The sequence below is a fragment of the Grammomys surdaster genome, unplaced genomic scaffold, assembly GCF_004785775.1.
Source record: "Grammomys surdaster isolate TR1022 unplaced genomic scaffold, NIH_TR_1.0 126121, whole genome shotgun sequence".
NCBI lineage: Eukaryota > Metazoa > Chordata > Mammalia > Rodentia > Muridae > Grammomys > Grammomys surdaster.
In genome coordinates, this window is record NW_021620929.1 from 303,526 (window position 1) to 317,395 (window position 13,870).

Genomic DNA, 13,870 nt, shown 5'->3' on the forward strand with positions numbered 1-13,870 from the left:
CAAAGAGGACTCCTGGGGCCTTTCAGCCTCCAGCTGGGCCACACCCTGTTGGTTCTTAGTACCCACACACTGAAGTGCAGTCTGGGCCACACTGACTCAAGATCTCTTAAAGCTTATTGGTACAAACTGTGAATGTGGGGGCGGGGGGATGTCTGTGGGGACCTGGGACGCAGACAATTCTGCTGGTTCGGGACACTGAAATAAACAGAAAGTAGGTGCTGAGAGATTTTGTAATATTGACATCCAGAGGAGCCCTAAGAATGGAAGGGAATGTTGTTTAACCAAGGCAGGTGACTATTGAGCTGGGTCTTCAGCTGAGGACCAGAGGACCAAAGACCTGGATCAGAATAAGGAAGTACTACCAAGGAGTGTCTTGCATATCTGGGCGTATCCAGGCATCAGGCCCACCTTTGCTTTGCTGTACAGCAGGCCAACTATTAATGCTAAGGTACTGGGCTAGTAACCATACTGTCCCCTACCTTTCTTTTTTCTTTTCTTTCTTCCCTTCTTTCTTTCTTTCTTTCTTTCTTTCTTTCTTTCATTTTTTTTTTTTTTTTTTTGGTTTGGTTTTTCGAGACAGGGTTTCTCTGTATAGCCCTGGCTGTCTTGGAACTCACTCTGTAGACCAGGCTGGCCTCGAACTCAGAAATCTGCCTGCCTCTGCCTCCCAAGTGCTGGGATTAAAGGCGTGCGAGACCACTGCCCAACTATCCCCTACTTTTCCAAAGCAAGATCCTCCAAGGAGGCCCAAGATACCAGGGAGACCCACCCGTCCCCTTTGGCGAGTGTGTAATGTTAGACACTGGGGAGAGCTTCAGCTGCCAGCAGCCTGCAACCTCTAGAGATGCCAACTCATTCAGGGAGGACAGCTGGCCTGGGGCCAGCCTGACCTTGTGTTTAAGTGAAGTCGGATTGGGAGAAGGTTGGGATCTTTGGGTGATGTACCATATGGGGCAGGACACTCTTCCAGCCCCTCTGATTCATTGGATAAACTCAAACGCCATGTTGAAGGTTCCTGGTCTCAGAAAGGCCAATTACCCCTCTGATGACCCCTGGCATTCCTTGGGTAGAGAAGAGAAAGAGGGCACCCTATCTTCAGGAAAGAAGGAACAACCCATTCGTGACTTTTATAAATGGATCAATGTCCCGCCAAGTGAGGCTTACATCATACAAACTGTATGGCTCCACTCAGGCCATCCACGTCATATCTGTGAAAGGATACTCTTGGGCCAAGTCAAGATACACCCTTGACTCCACAATCCTGATTCTGCTGACCCCTGCACTCCTTAATGGCCCACGAACGGAGTTGTGACTACCAAGACCCTAAATCACTGCTTCCAACCGGATCTATCTGGCTACAACTCTGTCCTATTCCAGAGCTTCAGTGACAGGTTCCATCTCTAAAACCAAGCCCTGCGGCAAGTAAACCACCAGACTAAGACAGGCTACTCTGCCTTGCAGGCATCTGAGGTTTCGACTGTACACACTGCAGACTATCCCAAGTCACAGCTTGCGAGGACTCAGGCATCTCTGTGGTGCGGAAACCTGTGCCCCGAGGCTCACACGGTTAACCTTACCGGGCGGGGCCGGCATGGGGCGGGGCGTCTCCTCTTCAGAGGTCCGCCATGGCCACGGTTACGGGCTGCACACCCCACGGCGGGTGCTCCCGAATGCAGAGACCGCATCTCAGCAAGGTGGGCCCTCGGCCTGTGGGCATAGTTTGGGCAGGAGAGGGGGCGTAGAATGCGGCAGGTGAGGGAAGACCCAGGAAACCACTAGGAGTTCACCCCAGTTCACCACTGGGTGGCTGGGGTCCCGGCCATTACTGCCCCAGTCTGTTACCCCTGCGCGGTGACCAGGGAAACCTGGGGGTCAAGTGTGCGCGTTCTGAGTTACTCCCCTCACCCCCCGCGTTCGCTCTCAGATGGAGCGGGTGGTCGTGAGTATGCAGGACCCTGACCAGGGCGTGAAGATGCGGAGCCAGCGCCTTCTGATCACCGTCATTCCCCACGCGGTAGCGGGTGAGGCTCGTGGACACCCTGGGGGAGCAGGGCGCCACGGTCTCCGCCCACTTCGCTTCTCCTGTGCAGGCAGAGACATCGTGGAATGGCTGGTCCAGAAGTTCTGCATCTCGGAGGAGGGTGAGAGCCGGCGCACCGCGGTTTGGGGCGGGGGCTGGCACAGGGCTCACTTTCGTTCTCCTCAGAAGCCCTGCACCTGGGCACACTCCTGGCACAGCATGGCTACATCTACCCACTGCGTGATTCCCGAGACCTGACGCTCAGGGCGGACGAGACCCCCTACAGGTTCCAGGTCAGGCCCAGGGTTGCAGGGTGCACCCCCACTTAGGGGAGGGTGGAGCATACTGGTGTTGGAGAGAGACGTTCTGACATCACTAGACTGGACCCGCCCTTCCCACCCACCCACCCCCACAAAAATCTCGACTGAGGCAAATAGAGGGAGCTTCAACTTTCTGCTGCAGCATCCACGCAAAGGTCAATGTCTGCAAGGCATTCAGCTGGAGTTCCAGCAGGTCTCATCTTTGAAAAATTATTTGCTGTGTGTAGTGATAGGATCCCTGCACTTCAGTGTGTGAGTCCAGGCCAAGCCAAGCTCAGACTATGATCCCATCCTTGGATTATCAAGCTCCACTGGCATTCCGAGTCAGGAAGGAAGTCTTTTTACAGGATCCCAAGTTTCAGGTAGAAAGAATGGACAGAGGTGACACACTCCTTTAATCCCGGCACTCAGGAGGCAGAGGCAGGCAGATCTCTGTGAATTTGAGGCCAGCCTGGTTTACAGAGTGAGTTCCAGGATAGCCAAGGCTACACGGAGAAACCCTATCTCAAACCCTGCCCCCTCAAAAAGAATGGGCAGTGCATCCACATGAGGATGGACCTTCTTTGCCCAGACAAGAAGGAGGGAGCAGGTGGAGGGTTGTGGGGGCTCCAGGTGTGCCCTAAACTGATTGTTCATAATGAGAGTCCAGGGACGTGGGGGTGTCGCACCTGTTCCACTTGACTTGGTGGTGGGAGGTACCTGGGAGAGAAATGGGAAGGTCTTGGATGTCATTTTCCCTGCACAACACAAGACACCTTACTTTTGGATGAGCACTCTGTGGCCAGCTGCTGAGCTGGATTATGGTGAGTGGGATGGGCGGAAATCCAGGCTGGGAATGGTGGTCCCAGGGCAAGACCATGGGGTTTACAGTCATGGCCCTCTGCACTATGTTCCCATCCTTCCAGCCATCTACCTGGCTAAGAAGAACATCCAAAAACAAGGGGCCTTAGCAGACTACGAGAAGGTGAGCCCTCCAGCAGGCTGAGTTCAACACAGACTTACCCCTTGAGCCAGAGCATGCAGCCTAGGCCTCTAGATGATACACACATACCCCTTCTTTCTCCCTGCAGCCTCACTGGGAAGGCCCCTAAAGCGGGAGGCTTAGAGTTCCCAGAAGGGGAAGCAGCCCCTGTTTAAGACCCAATTGGTGCTGGGTAATGGTGACACATGCCTTTAATCCCAGCACTTGGGAGGCAGAGGCAGGTAGATTTCTGAGTTTAAGACCAGCCTGGTCTACAGAGTGAGTTCCAGGACAACCAGGGCTATACAGAGAAACCCTGTCTCAACAAACAAACAAACAAACAAACAAACAAACAAACCCAATGGGTTGGACTGGTTTGTGTACCAGGTAGAGACACACCATTAACTCCCTACAGTTTCTCTGGGAGCTGGGGTCCATATTCCAGAGGTAGGCCTGTGTGGAAATTAGCAACTCCACCCACTGGATATCCTGCTGCCCTCCAGGAACATTATGCCCTGCTGCACAAGAAGATCAACCATGCGTGGGATCTAGTATTGATGCAGGCTCGGGAGCAGCTGCGGTGAGTACCACAGCTGATGGGACACTGAGCTCAGAATGTCCAGGATGTCATTGAGCTGGCCACTAGCAGCCTTGGGACCAAGAACATAACATCACAGGCTCCACCGCCATGGAGTGTGTTGAGTGTTGTTGGGATCCGCCTCCTCTCACCTCTGCCTACTCTTGTCAGGGCAGCTAAGCGGCGCCGGAAGGGAGACAGGCTGGTCATTTCGTGTCAGGAGCAGACATACTGGCTGGTGAACAAGCCCCCTGTGAGTCCTCATGCGGCGGGAGTTCCCCTGGGAGTCTAGAGGGATCTGTTTGCTTTACTAAAGGACCCCCTAAACTGCTTTCTTAAGCTGTGGGAAGGGGGATTTCAGGGTTTGGGTGGGTGACAGGGAACTTGTTTTTGTTTCTTGGTTGACAATGTAGAGGTGACATGGTCAGGTCTGAGGCTGCCCTTAGTTTCAGACCACGGAACAAGCCAGGTTCCCTCTGTCTAAGGGAAACACACAAGAGCCAATGAGGGTCCCAGGACACTAGGTGAGGCTGATCTCAGCTGCAGCAGAAGGATGGGGTTGGGGCAGGGCAGTGCTGAGAAACTGAGGTCCTAGCATATGACTTGAGGTCAGCTTACTATCCTTACTGAGTCAGGGTGGGCAGAGAGATTGGGGGAGGGGGGCGTTCAAGGCCAGGTCAGGGCTCAGCTCCCAAGTTCCTTGGAATGTCAGTTTTCACACCAGAGAGTTAAGGGTATTGAAGGTTTCGGGAGTTGGGGAATCAGCACTCCCATCTCATCATCCTTCTGCAGCCTGGTGCACCTAATGTTTTGGAACAGGGTCCTGAGAGGGGCTCTTACAACCCCAGTCAAGTGCAGATGGTAAGCACGTCATGCTCTGCCCCCTCACCCTAATTCTAACACCCACCCTTCCACTCGGTACACTTGCGGTTTCTTTGGACGGCTCACTCCGTTTAGCTGTCATTGGATCCACCTAAATGTATCCAATGCAGCCACTCTAAGGTCCCTATCTTATGATGTGCCTGGTCTCAGCTTCTCTTGGACCTCACCCTCAGGCTGGCTCCCTTGTGACTCTTGTCCTTTTTTCTCTCACCTGCTGCCTTGGGTGCAAGTAAGTGGCTGTCCCATTCCCAGGGGAGGGCGGGACCCTCTTCCCCCAGGCTGAAACTGCAGTTTCAGACGGAGGTGAAGTGATGACCATAACGCTTTGGCCTGAGGGCTCTGGGCCCATAGGCCCCTCCCTCCAAAGCCTTTGGTAACCTCCAAACTAGAGAAGGCAGGACCCAGCACAGACAGGCCTACACCGAAGTGGGCGGGAATGCCCCTACCCTCAACAGCCACTCCCATCCAAACCCAAATTTTAGAACAGATGCTGTTGTCTCATAGCATCTTGCTAACTTCAGCCCCTAACTTTTTTGTATATAAAAGCAGAGAGCTAGGATGATATTGGAAGTCAGAGGCGTCATCCACCTACCTCAGCGCCATGCCCAGGGGAATAGTTGACCAGTCTACCAGGTGGCTCCTGCAGTCCAGCCATACAAACCTGTCTAGAGGGGCTGTGACTCAGCTAAACTAGGCTCCCCAGAGAAGGATTTCTCAATATACATATCTTTAAAAAGACTTTAAATAGCTGGACAGTGGTGGCGCACGCCTTTAATCCCAGCATTTGGGAGGCAGAGGCAGGTAGATTTCTGAGTTTGAGACCAGCCTGGTCTACAGCGTGAGTTCCAGGACAGCCAAGGCTATAGAGAGAAACCCTGTCTTGAAAAACCAGAAAAAAAAAAAAAAAAGACTTTAAAGGCTGGGCATGGTAGCCTGGTCTATATAGCAAGTTCCAGGAGAGTCAGAGCTACCTAAAGAGATTCTGTCTCAAAACAAACATTGAGGCTTAGTGGCACACACCTTTAGTCCCAGTACTAAGGAGGCAGAGGCACAGGGATCTCTGTGAGGTTGCGGCCAGCCTCAGTTCCAAGACATCCAAGGCTGTTACACAAAGAAACCCTGTTTCAAAGAAAAACCAATCAACTCCCCACTCTTCTTCACAAAAAATCCAAACCAACCAAACAAAATTATTTTAAGTACCAAGGATGGTGACAGACACATGTAATCATAGTACTTGGGAGGTGAAGGCAGAAGGATCATAAATATAAGGGTGTCCTCAGCTACATAGTGAATTCAAGGCCAGCACAGACCAAAGAAAACACTGTCTCAACAATAACAAAAACACTTGAAGTCATCGGAAAATGTGACAGGTTAATAACAAGTGAGCATTTTCTAGACAGCTTTAGGGTTTTTTTGTTTGTTTTTGTTTTGTTTTGGTTTGGTTTTGGTTTTTCAAGACAGGGTTTCTCTGTGTAGCCCTGGCTGTCCTGGAACTCACTCTGTAGACCAGGCTGGCCTTGAACTCAGAGCTTTAGGGTTTTGTAGAACACCTCAGAGTCCCTGGATAAAGTCTGTGAGAGTTCTCCCTCAGGGCTAGGAGGAGAGGGCTCTACAAATTAGGCTGCAAGTCTGAGTCATTCTTAGCTACATCTGGTGGGGCAAGGTCTCAGCCCTGGGTGGAAGCACCGTGGTATTTCTGAATCCCAGGAGGCTGCTTTGTAACCCAAGCCAACTGTGTCTTTCAGACCTAGAGCTCGGATTTCTATAAGTGTGAGGTAGGTCTAAGAGACCTGGGGGGGTAGGAATGCCCATCACCCAGCATGGGTCCTGACTAAGCTCTGGTGTCCTAGATTGAGTGCTTCAGGAAGGCACTGGGCAGGAACCGAGTGAAGTCTTCTGTCTGCCTCGAGGCGTGAGTGAGAGGCAGCAAGAGTCCCTTCCCAACCCAGACCCTTCATAGAGCTTTGTCCCTGAGGCCACCCTGCACTGCCCTCTGGAACTCCCAGGTACCTGAAGTTCAGCAGCCAGCATGGGCCACATGATCCCATCACGTCAGGGTGCCTGCCCAGCAACCCCTGGATCACAGATGACATCACCTACTGGGCCATGAATGCTCCCAAGTAAGCCCCCAGTCTTTTGGTGTCTTTGTTAAAAGCTTCTGGACTGTTAACAGGGTGAATAGCCCACTCTCCCTTGCTTTCACCTCTTCCCTCCCAGCGTGGCTGCCCCGACAAAACTCCGCGTTGAACGATGGAGCTTCAGCTTCCGGGAGCTCCTGGATGACCCCGTGGGGCGTACCCACTTCATGGACTTTCTTCAGAAGGAATTCAGCGGTAAGAAGCCTACCTTCCTGCTGTAGGCACCCCCAAGGGAGGGACCCTGCCCCAGGTTTTCTCTAGCCAGCTCAGTGAGAACCCTTAACCCTGATTGCTGCCCTGTCCTTAGCCGAAAACCTCAGCTTCTGGGAGGCATGTGAGGAGCTGCGCTTTGGTGGACAGGCCCAGGTCCCTACCTTGGTGGACTCTGTGTATCAGTAAGTGTGTGGATTGGAAGCCAGTTGGTCATCACTTGGGCCCAGCGTGGGTCACACTGTAACATCGGAATCTCAGGCAGTTCCTGGCCCCTGGAGCTGCCCGCTGGATCAACATTGACAGCAGGACGATGGAGTGGACCCTGGAGGGGCTGCGCCAGCCACACCGCTATGTCCTGGATGCAGCACAGCTCCACATCTACATGCTTATGAAGAAGGTGGGCACATTCTGGTGTCCCGGCCGTCATGGTCCCTACCACATCCTAGTGTCTCAGCTATCACAGTCCCCTCCACTCTTTTTCTAGTTCTGGTTGGTTTTTTGTTGTTGTTGTTTTCTGGTCTGTTTGGCTTCATCAGGAGTGAGCACAGCCTCTGTCACTTGCTGTTCTGGTACCAGTAAACCAGTGTGGTGGTGGTATTTAGAACCCACCGTTGTCTACTGTCTCGACTGGGCTGTCCCTTCTCCGCCCCGCCTTTTGTGTACCCTCTGGTCATATGAGGGGGGGACAGATGGAATCAAAGCTCTCCTCTATGCTACTGATCAGTTTTAAGACAATTAGCCACATCTTTGGTATTTGTTCCAAGTGGTTATTGGGTGTTTTCAGTTTGTCTGAGTCAGGTCTCATTCTAAAATCTCAAACTATGTATAAATGTCCAGACTGACCTTTGACCTCTGTGGCAAGCCTCCTGCCTCAGCCTCCTGATGTTGTTTAATACCATAATAAATTCATAGAATTCTTAGGGCATGAGGGTGCAAACCTTTAATCCTGCCGTTAGGGAGTCAGAGGCAGGTGGATCTGTATGAGTTCAAGATTAGCCTGGATTACAGAATGACACTCTGTCTCAAAAAATAAATCATAGATTTCAACATATTTAATAAGTTTCAACCCACAGCAACTAACTGCCATAGTTCAGACCTGCCCTGAATTTGCAAACTTTGACTCTCAATCCTCCTGTTTTCACCCCCAAGTGCCAGGATTTCAGCCATGCACCATCACACCATTTAAAAAAAAATGTTTTCTTAAAAAAACAAGCAAAACAAAAAACAAAAAACAAAAACCCTAAACTAACAAACAACAAAAGTCAGGCATGGTGGTGCATGCCTTTAATCCCAGAACTTGAGGCAAGCAGATCTCTGTGAGTTCGAGGCCAGCCTGCTCTACAGAGAGAGTTCCAGGACAGCCAGAGCTACACAGAGAATCCCTGTCTCAAAAAACAAAAACAAAGAAAAGTGGGTCTCTGTGTGTCCCTCAACCCTGACTTATGAGTTCTCCCTCTTGGCTTGGTCATTTTAAGGGTCACATTCCATGTCTCCCCAGACGCTGGTGGCCTCCTGCTCTCTGGTGTGGTTTTTCTCTTATTTTGTTTGAGCAGGGTCTCTCCACACAGTTCTGGCAGTCCTGAAACTATGTAGACCAGGCTGGGCTTGAACTCACAATGCCTGCCTGTTTCCTGAGTGCTGGGATTAAAGGTATGCACCACTCTGCCTGGACTCTAATGAATTTTTCAAGATTTTTCTACAGAGTGCTCTGCTCTTTAGAGCATGGCTACTTTTTATTTATTATGAAGCCCAGGCTACCCATGAGTTTACACTCCTCCTCCCTTTGCTTCCCCAGTGTCTGGATTGCAGGTGTGAACCATCAGTCTTGCTCAGAGGTGTAGCTGAAATCCCACATCCTTGCCCTTCCTCTGCAGAAGGAGCACTCTGGCTCCTCCTCTCTGGCTGGAGGTGCCTGACTCATCCCTCTGTGTGAACTCGGTGTCTCTTGCCCATGTTTTGCAATCTAGTGGCTCCGCCAGATGAGTGTCAGGTCTCTCTAAGTCCTGGTTTGGGCTAGCTAATATTGGATAGTTGGCCCCCAGCACCCTATCCTACAGGGTCTATGAGCAGAAGGTTGTCCCAGCAATGTCTGACTGGATCTGGCTATGAGGCGAAGAGTCAAAGACTGGACACTGTCTCTTGCAGGACTCCTATCCCAGGTTCCTGAAGTCTGAGATCTACAAGGGCCTGCTGGAGGAAGCTGTGATTCCGCTGGAGACAAAACGCTGGTGAGCCAAGCTGGTGTCTGTCTTATGTCCACTGAGCAGGGAGGACCCTGCAGGGAGAAGATCTGTGCCCTCAGCACTTTCTTGTCCCCAGGCCATTTCCATTCTTGCGGAAGCCTCTGCAGTCCAGCCCCAGCCCTGCTCTCCAGTTTATCCCCGGGGAGCCTGCGGCAACCAGCTCCCCCACAGGTGGTGATGGGGAGTAGGTGGCTCTTGCTGCACACCTCACCTTACCATCACCTGCCTGACATCCTGTGGGGTCCCGTTCTCCTGATGGAGATATGGACATACCCCCAACACTGGTATCTGTGTAGAGGGCCCAGCCTTGCTATGAGGCCCTTTAGCCTCCACTAAGCCCTCCCCTGCCTAGAAAAGATTGATTCCTAGGGCAAGATTTCATTGGCTAGTCCTTGCCAGGACAGAACTTGTTCTAGAAGAAAGGTAAAATCAAGGTCTTCAGAGTTACTGGTATTCTGTAGTCTTCAGTTCATGACTAGGAGGCCATCCTCAACTCTAGAATGTCAAGTCAGTGACACATGAGGAGGTATCAGTCTCTGCCCATGCTATCCTAGTCAAGAGGGCTCCTCCACTGGGTAATCCTACTCCTCAGGCTGAACCCAGTGGCTTCTTAGGAGACTATGTCTGCAGGTGCCATTTTACTGCTGTACATGGCATCTTCTCCACCCGTCCTCTGATTAGATCTATAGAAAGGTAACTCCACGCTGCTGACCCAGCTGCAGGGCTGGGGCTGACTATAGGCCTCCCTGGTCTCCTAGGGCAAGTCTTTGTCAAGCTGGCAGCCCTGGCATCCAGTCCTCCTGTCCAGGCTGTCCTGTGCCACCAGCACTGGCACCCCACCCGAAAAGTAGAAATAAAGATGGCACCTCCATGAAGCTCCCAATGGGGCTGTTCTCTAGTCTCCCCTCACAACCCATTTCTAAAGAAATAAAAGCTTCAGGCCCTTGCATAGTCCAGTCTTCTGTGGGCTTAGCTTGGCTGAGCCTATGGCTTGAATGTCTGTGGCATAATGTGTGGTGGGTGCTATGTAGTAAGAGTGGCAGCCGTGCAGGCTGCACGTGACGCGTGGCGTCTGTGGTATGGATGTCATATATTGGTGTGTGTGTGTGAACTAGTATAAGAAGTAGCCACCATGGGGTAATGAGATGACTCAGTGGGTAAGGGTGCTTGCTGTTAAGCCTGGTGACTTGAGCTCAATCCCATAAATCAATGTTTTTTAAATGGTTACTGTGGACAGTGCCTGCCCAGTTCAGGAGAAGGGGAACCAAGAACGGGTGTGTGAGTGTAGCGGAAAGAAGCTGTGGGTAGACAGAATGCTGCCACCTGTCCAGTGTCCCCTGTGGTCGGTGTGCCCAGCTGCATGCAGGAGGCGTGATCCAAAGCAAGCCCTAGGACCCTAAGAAGCCATGGCAAGCTAGAAGATCATCCAGCCCCTTAATGACCATAAGCAGGTCACTGTACTCAGCAGCCACTAGGTGGACTGTGTGGAGTGAGATGTGGGGCACAATCCAGCTTGACGCTGAGAGCAGTGGGGACCCTTGGACCCCACACCTCATCCTGTGCAGTGGAGAGCCAGGCTCCTGAAATCTGGAGGTACACCCCTCTGCTGCATCTCCCTTCCTTCAGGGCCACATGTATGCTGGGTTACCTTTAATTTGCAGGGTTGAGGGACCAACTCCCTGCCTTAAAACATCACCCATCACTCTCAGCCATCACGTGACACTGCAGGCACATTGGTCCACACTCAGGGCTTCTGTGCATGTGCAGTTATGAGAACATGTTTGTTTAGGTTTGGCAAACTGCAAAGTGTTCTCAGGACTGATACTCAGGCCAAGCCCTGAAGCCCTCAGGCTCTCCTGTGCCATGGCAGCCAACGCGCACCTGACCTTCATTTCACTGCACCCCATATGGGAACCCAGAGTCTCATGACTTAGAATACCCCCTCCCTCTTTAGGAGACATTCAGACAGATTACGGGCTTGCGTTGGGCTACTGGAGTTTTCCTCCATCAGTGCAAATCATTTATTATGTTGGTTTCCATGGCGGCTGGGGTTATGGGGCTGCTTTGGCTACAGAGCTAGGGATCTGGTCTGGGCAAAGCTGCTTGGTTGCCCTTGGGCTTCAGGAGCAACAAGGCACAAGGTGAGACCTTCACCAGGTAAGCACCAGAGTAGGGAAAGGGACGTGCTCGCTGTGCCAGAGTGCAGAGACTTGTGCAGACAGCAGATCCAGTGTACTGAGGGGACGGACTGACTGACTCGGCCCGCAGTTTGTAAATCCCTTAAGTGCACCCAGAGGCCCAGTACAGGCTTCTTTCTGCCAGGTCAGATTCAGTGTCGCTCACTTTCCAGGAGACACGCTCCCTTCTGCTTTGGGGAAGCAGCTTCAGAGCCTCAGGTTCCAGCTGCAGCCCTGAGCTTCATGAGCCCTGAGGGACAGTGCAGACATGGGAAAAGCCAGGCTGGACAGAGAGGCCCTTGGGAGCAGCACACCACACAGTGGTGGCTTTTCCTATGCGAGGGTATGGAGGCAGGAAGGGATAAATGAGCCTCCTGCTGGGCTGACTTGCCCGAGCTGGCCCACGGAGTGTTACTTGACCAGACCTTTGAGGGAGGACATGGTATAGGCAGGAGGCTGCCCCCCAACAACCTTGGGTAGAACTGGTAAGGCCACGGCTCCCAGAGGGCCAGAATCACCAGGGCAAGCAGTGAGGTCAGCGTGAAGGCCGAGGGCGGACCAACTCTCCAAGAGGCTTCGTCTTCACAGTTGGAGTCTCTCCGTGTGCTCCAGCAGACACCACCTACACCTCACTCCGGTACCGCAGTCGGGAGAACCGGTCCCGGATAGCCTGGTCATTGTCTGTGCTGCCTTCGCCCAGGTGGATCACTCTACTGCCTGGGACAAGGTCTTGCACTTTGTGTTTGGTCACAGAGACTAGGCCAGGCACATCTGAGCTTGCTGGGCCCGTCAGGAGCACATAGGCAGCGTGGCGACTTGGCTCAAACAGGACCGCTGTGGGCGACAGTCAGGGCTGCTCAGGACCAGCCAAAGCAAATGAAGAGGGGAAGACCTGGACCCAGTGCCGGAGCCCATGCTCACCATCAAAGGCCACGATGTTGGCAGACACATTGGCTAGCTCCAGTAGGATGCCGGGCACGGTCGGGTGGAACATGTACAGGCTGTGCTGCATGTCGTGCAGATCCTGAAGAGAGAACAGCAAGCTGTCCCACTCACCTGTTGTACCTGGGCCACAGCCACATCTCAGCAGGCCTCTGAATTCCTGGAACCTTCCTGGGCAGCCCTCAGGTTACCTTCAGAAGGTGCTATCCAAGTAACCTTGTTCATAACTAAATCCACCAGTGTCACCCAGAAGGCTAACTCCCATTCCATGAATGCCTGCAGGCCCCTGCCTCCGGTTCATCAGCACCTGCCCTCCCTATTACAGGTCTGCTCCTACCTACAAGACCCTTCTCCAATAGCCCCAGGGTCCTTCAGGATACTTTCCCCCTTGGCCCACACCCCCCACCAAACAGGTCTGAGCTACACTCAGCAGACTTCTGGAGGCCCAGCCCTGGCAGCTTCCAGGGGCATCTGGGTCTGGTCCCTCTGGCCTCAGATCCCAACATGCGTGCGACCTCATACCATCTCATCAGCGCTCACAAGGTCATGGAGGCCCCAGAAGAAGAAGGCTGAGCGGTGGTCTGCAGTCATCAGGCTTGTGGATGGTGGGCCCCCAGGCAGGCTTGGGAGGGGCTGGCTCCACAGCATAGACCCAGTACTGAGGTCCAGAAGTAGGATCTGGGGAGGGTGGGGACATTATTGGCAAACAGCCTCAGCTTACATCGGAATGTGTAACCCAGCCATGCTAGCCACAAAGGCTGCTCTTTGAACCATCTCACCATCTTAGGGCAGCATTCTCGGGCTCAGCACTGTACGCTCATGAGCCACGGACAAGGGAGACTCTCAGTTCACAGTGAAGTCCAGCCTACCTGTCTATCAATGCTGGTTCCATTTTCAATTACTACAGCCAAGGTGTCTGGTTTGTAGTGGCCAAGGATAGGTTTTCTGGAAGGATTAAGGAAGAAGACCTCATAGAAGGTCTTGGTAGAGGGATTTGAGATGAAATTTTCATGGTGGCATGCTCCTGGACCCAGGATGAGGGGCTGGTACCCATGACCAGCAGTTTCAGCAGCCCCTCAGGGATAAAGGACAGATCCCAGTACAGGCAGAACACTGGACTTCCAGCCCCTGTCCATCATCCCTGCCAGCCAGCAGGACAGGCTGAGGCAACGCTCAAGCTCAGCAGTAACTGCACATACCTCAGAACCTGAGTTGCACTGAGGGTCCACCTGGGCACCAGGTCTTGTCCGTCCAGCAACATACAGGCCTCAGAGCTCACAAGAAGCAAGTCCTGGCCAGCTTTCCCTGGGACATTCATCAGGTGGCGAACTGCTCCAGGGCTAAACAAGGAGGGGGTGGGGGAGGTAGATTTATGTGGGATGGGCCCTTCAAGACAG

The 13,870-nt window shown here is 52.7% G+C and overlaps 2 protein-coding genes across 5 annotated transcripts in view; one reads left to right on the top strand and one right to left on the bottom strand.

The window, feature by feature from the left end:
• Positions 1-1,625: 1,625 nt before the first annotated feature.
• Positions 1,626-9,692, top strand: Rgs11 (regulator of G protein signaling 11). The gene is given in 17 exon segments (XM_028756503.1): positions 1,626-1,694; positions 1,925-2,021; positions 2,091-2,141; positions 2,207-2,313; positions 3,092-3,143; positions 3,246-3,304; positions 3,805-3,881; positions 4,050-4,131; positions 4,671-4,739; positions 6,506-6,535; positions 6,611-6,672; positions 6,767-6,880; positions 6,978-7,093; positions 7,206-7,293; positions 7,370-7,508; positions 9,257-9,339; positions 9,431-9,692. Coding segments are annotated over 17 exon segments (1,407 nt in total). The 3' UTR covers positions 9,543-9,692.
• A 1,640-nt stretch (positions 9,693-11,332) lies between these two features.
• The window catches only part of Fam234a (family with sequence similarity 234 member A), a 28,865-nt gene continuing 26,327 nt past the window's right edge, over positions 11,333-13,870 (bottom strand). For 3 of the 4 annotated variants that reach the window (XM_028756462.1, XM_028756463.1, XM_028756464.1), the window contains exons 8-12: positions 13,673-13,813; positions 13,343-13,418; positions 12,996-13,151; positions 12,453-12,555; positions 11,333-12,365 (exon numbers count right to left, since the gene is read on the bottom strand). In XM_028756462.1, the coding sequence (XP_028612295.1) occupies positions 12,154-12,365; positions 12,453-12,555; positions 12,996-13,151; positions 13,343-13,418; positions 13,673-13,813 (688 nt within the window). In that variant the 3' untranslated portion in view covers positions 11,333-12,153. The remainder of the gene's footprint in view (positions 12,366-12,452; positions 12,556-12,995; positions 13,152-13,342; positions 13,419-13,672; positions 13,814-13,870) is intronic. The other variant, XM_028756465.1, reaches the window with a different exon arrangement.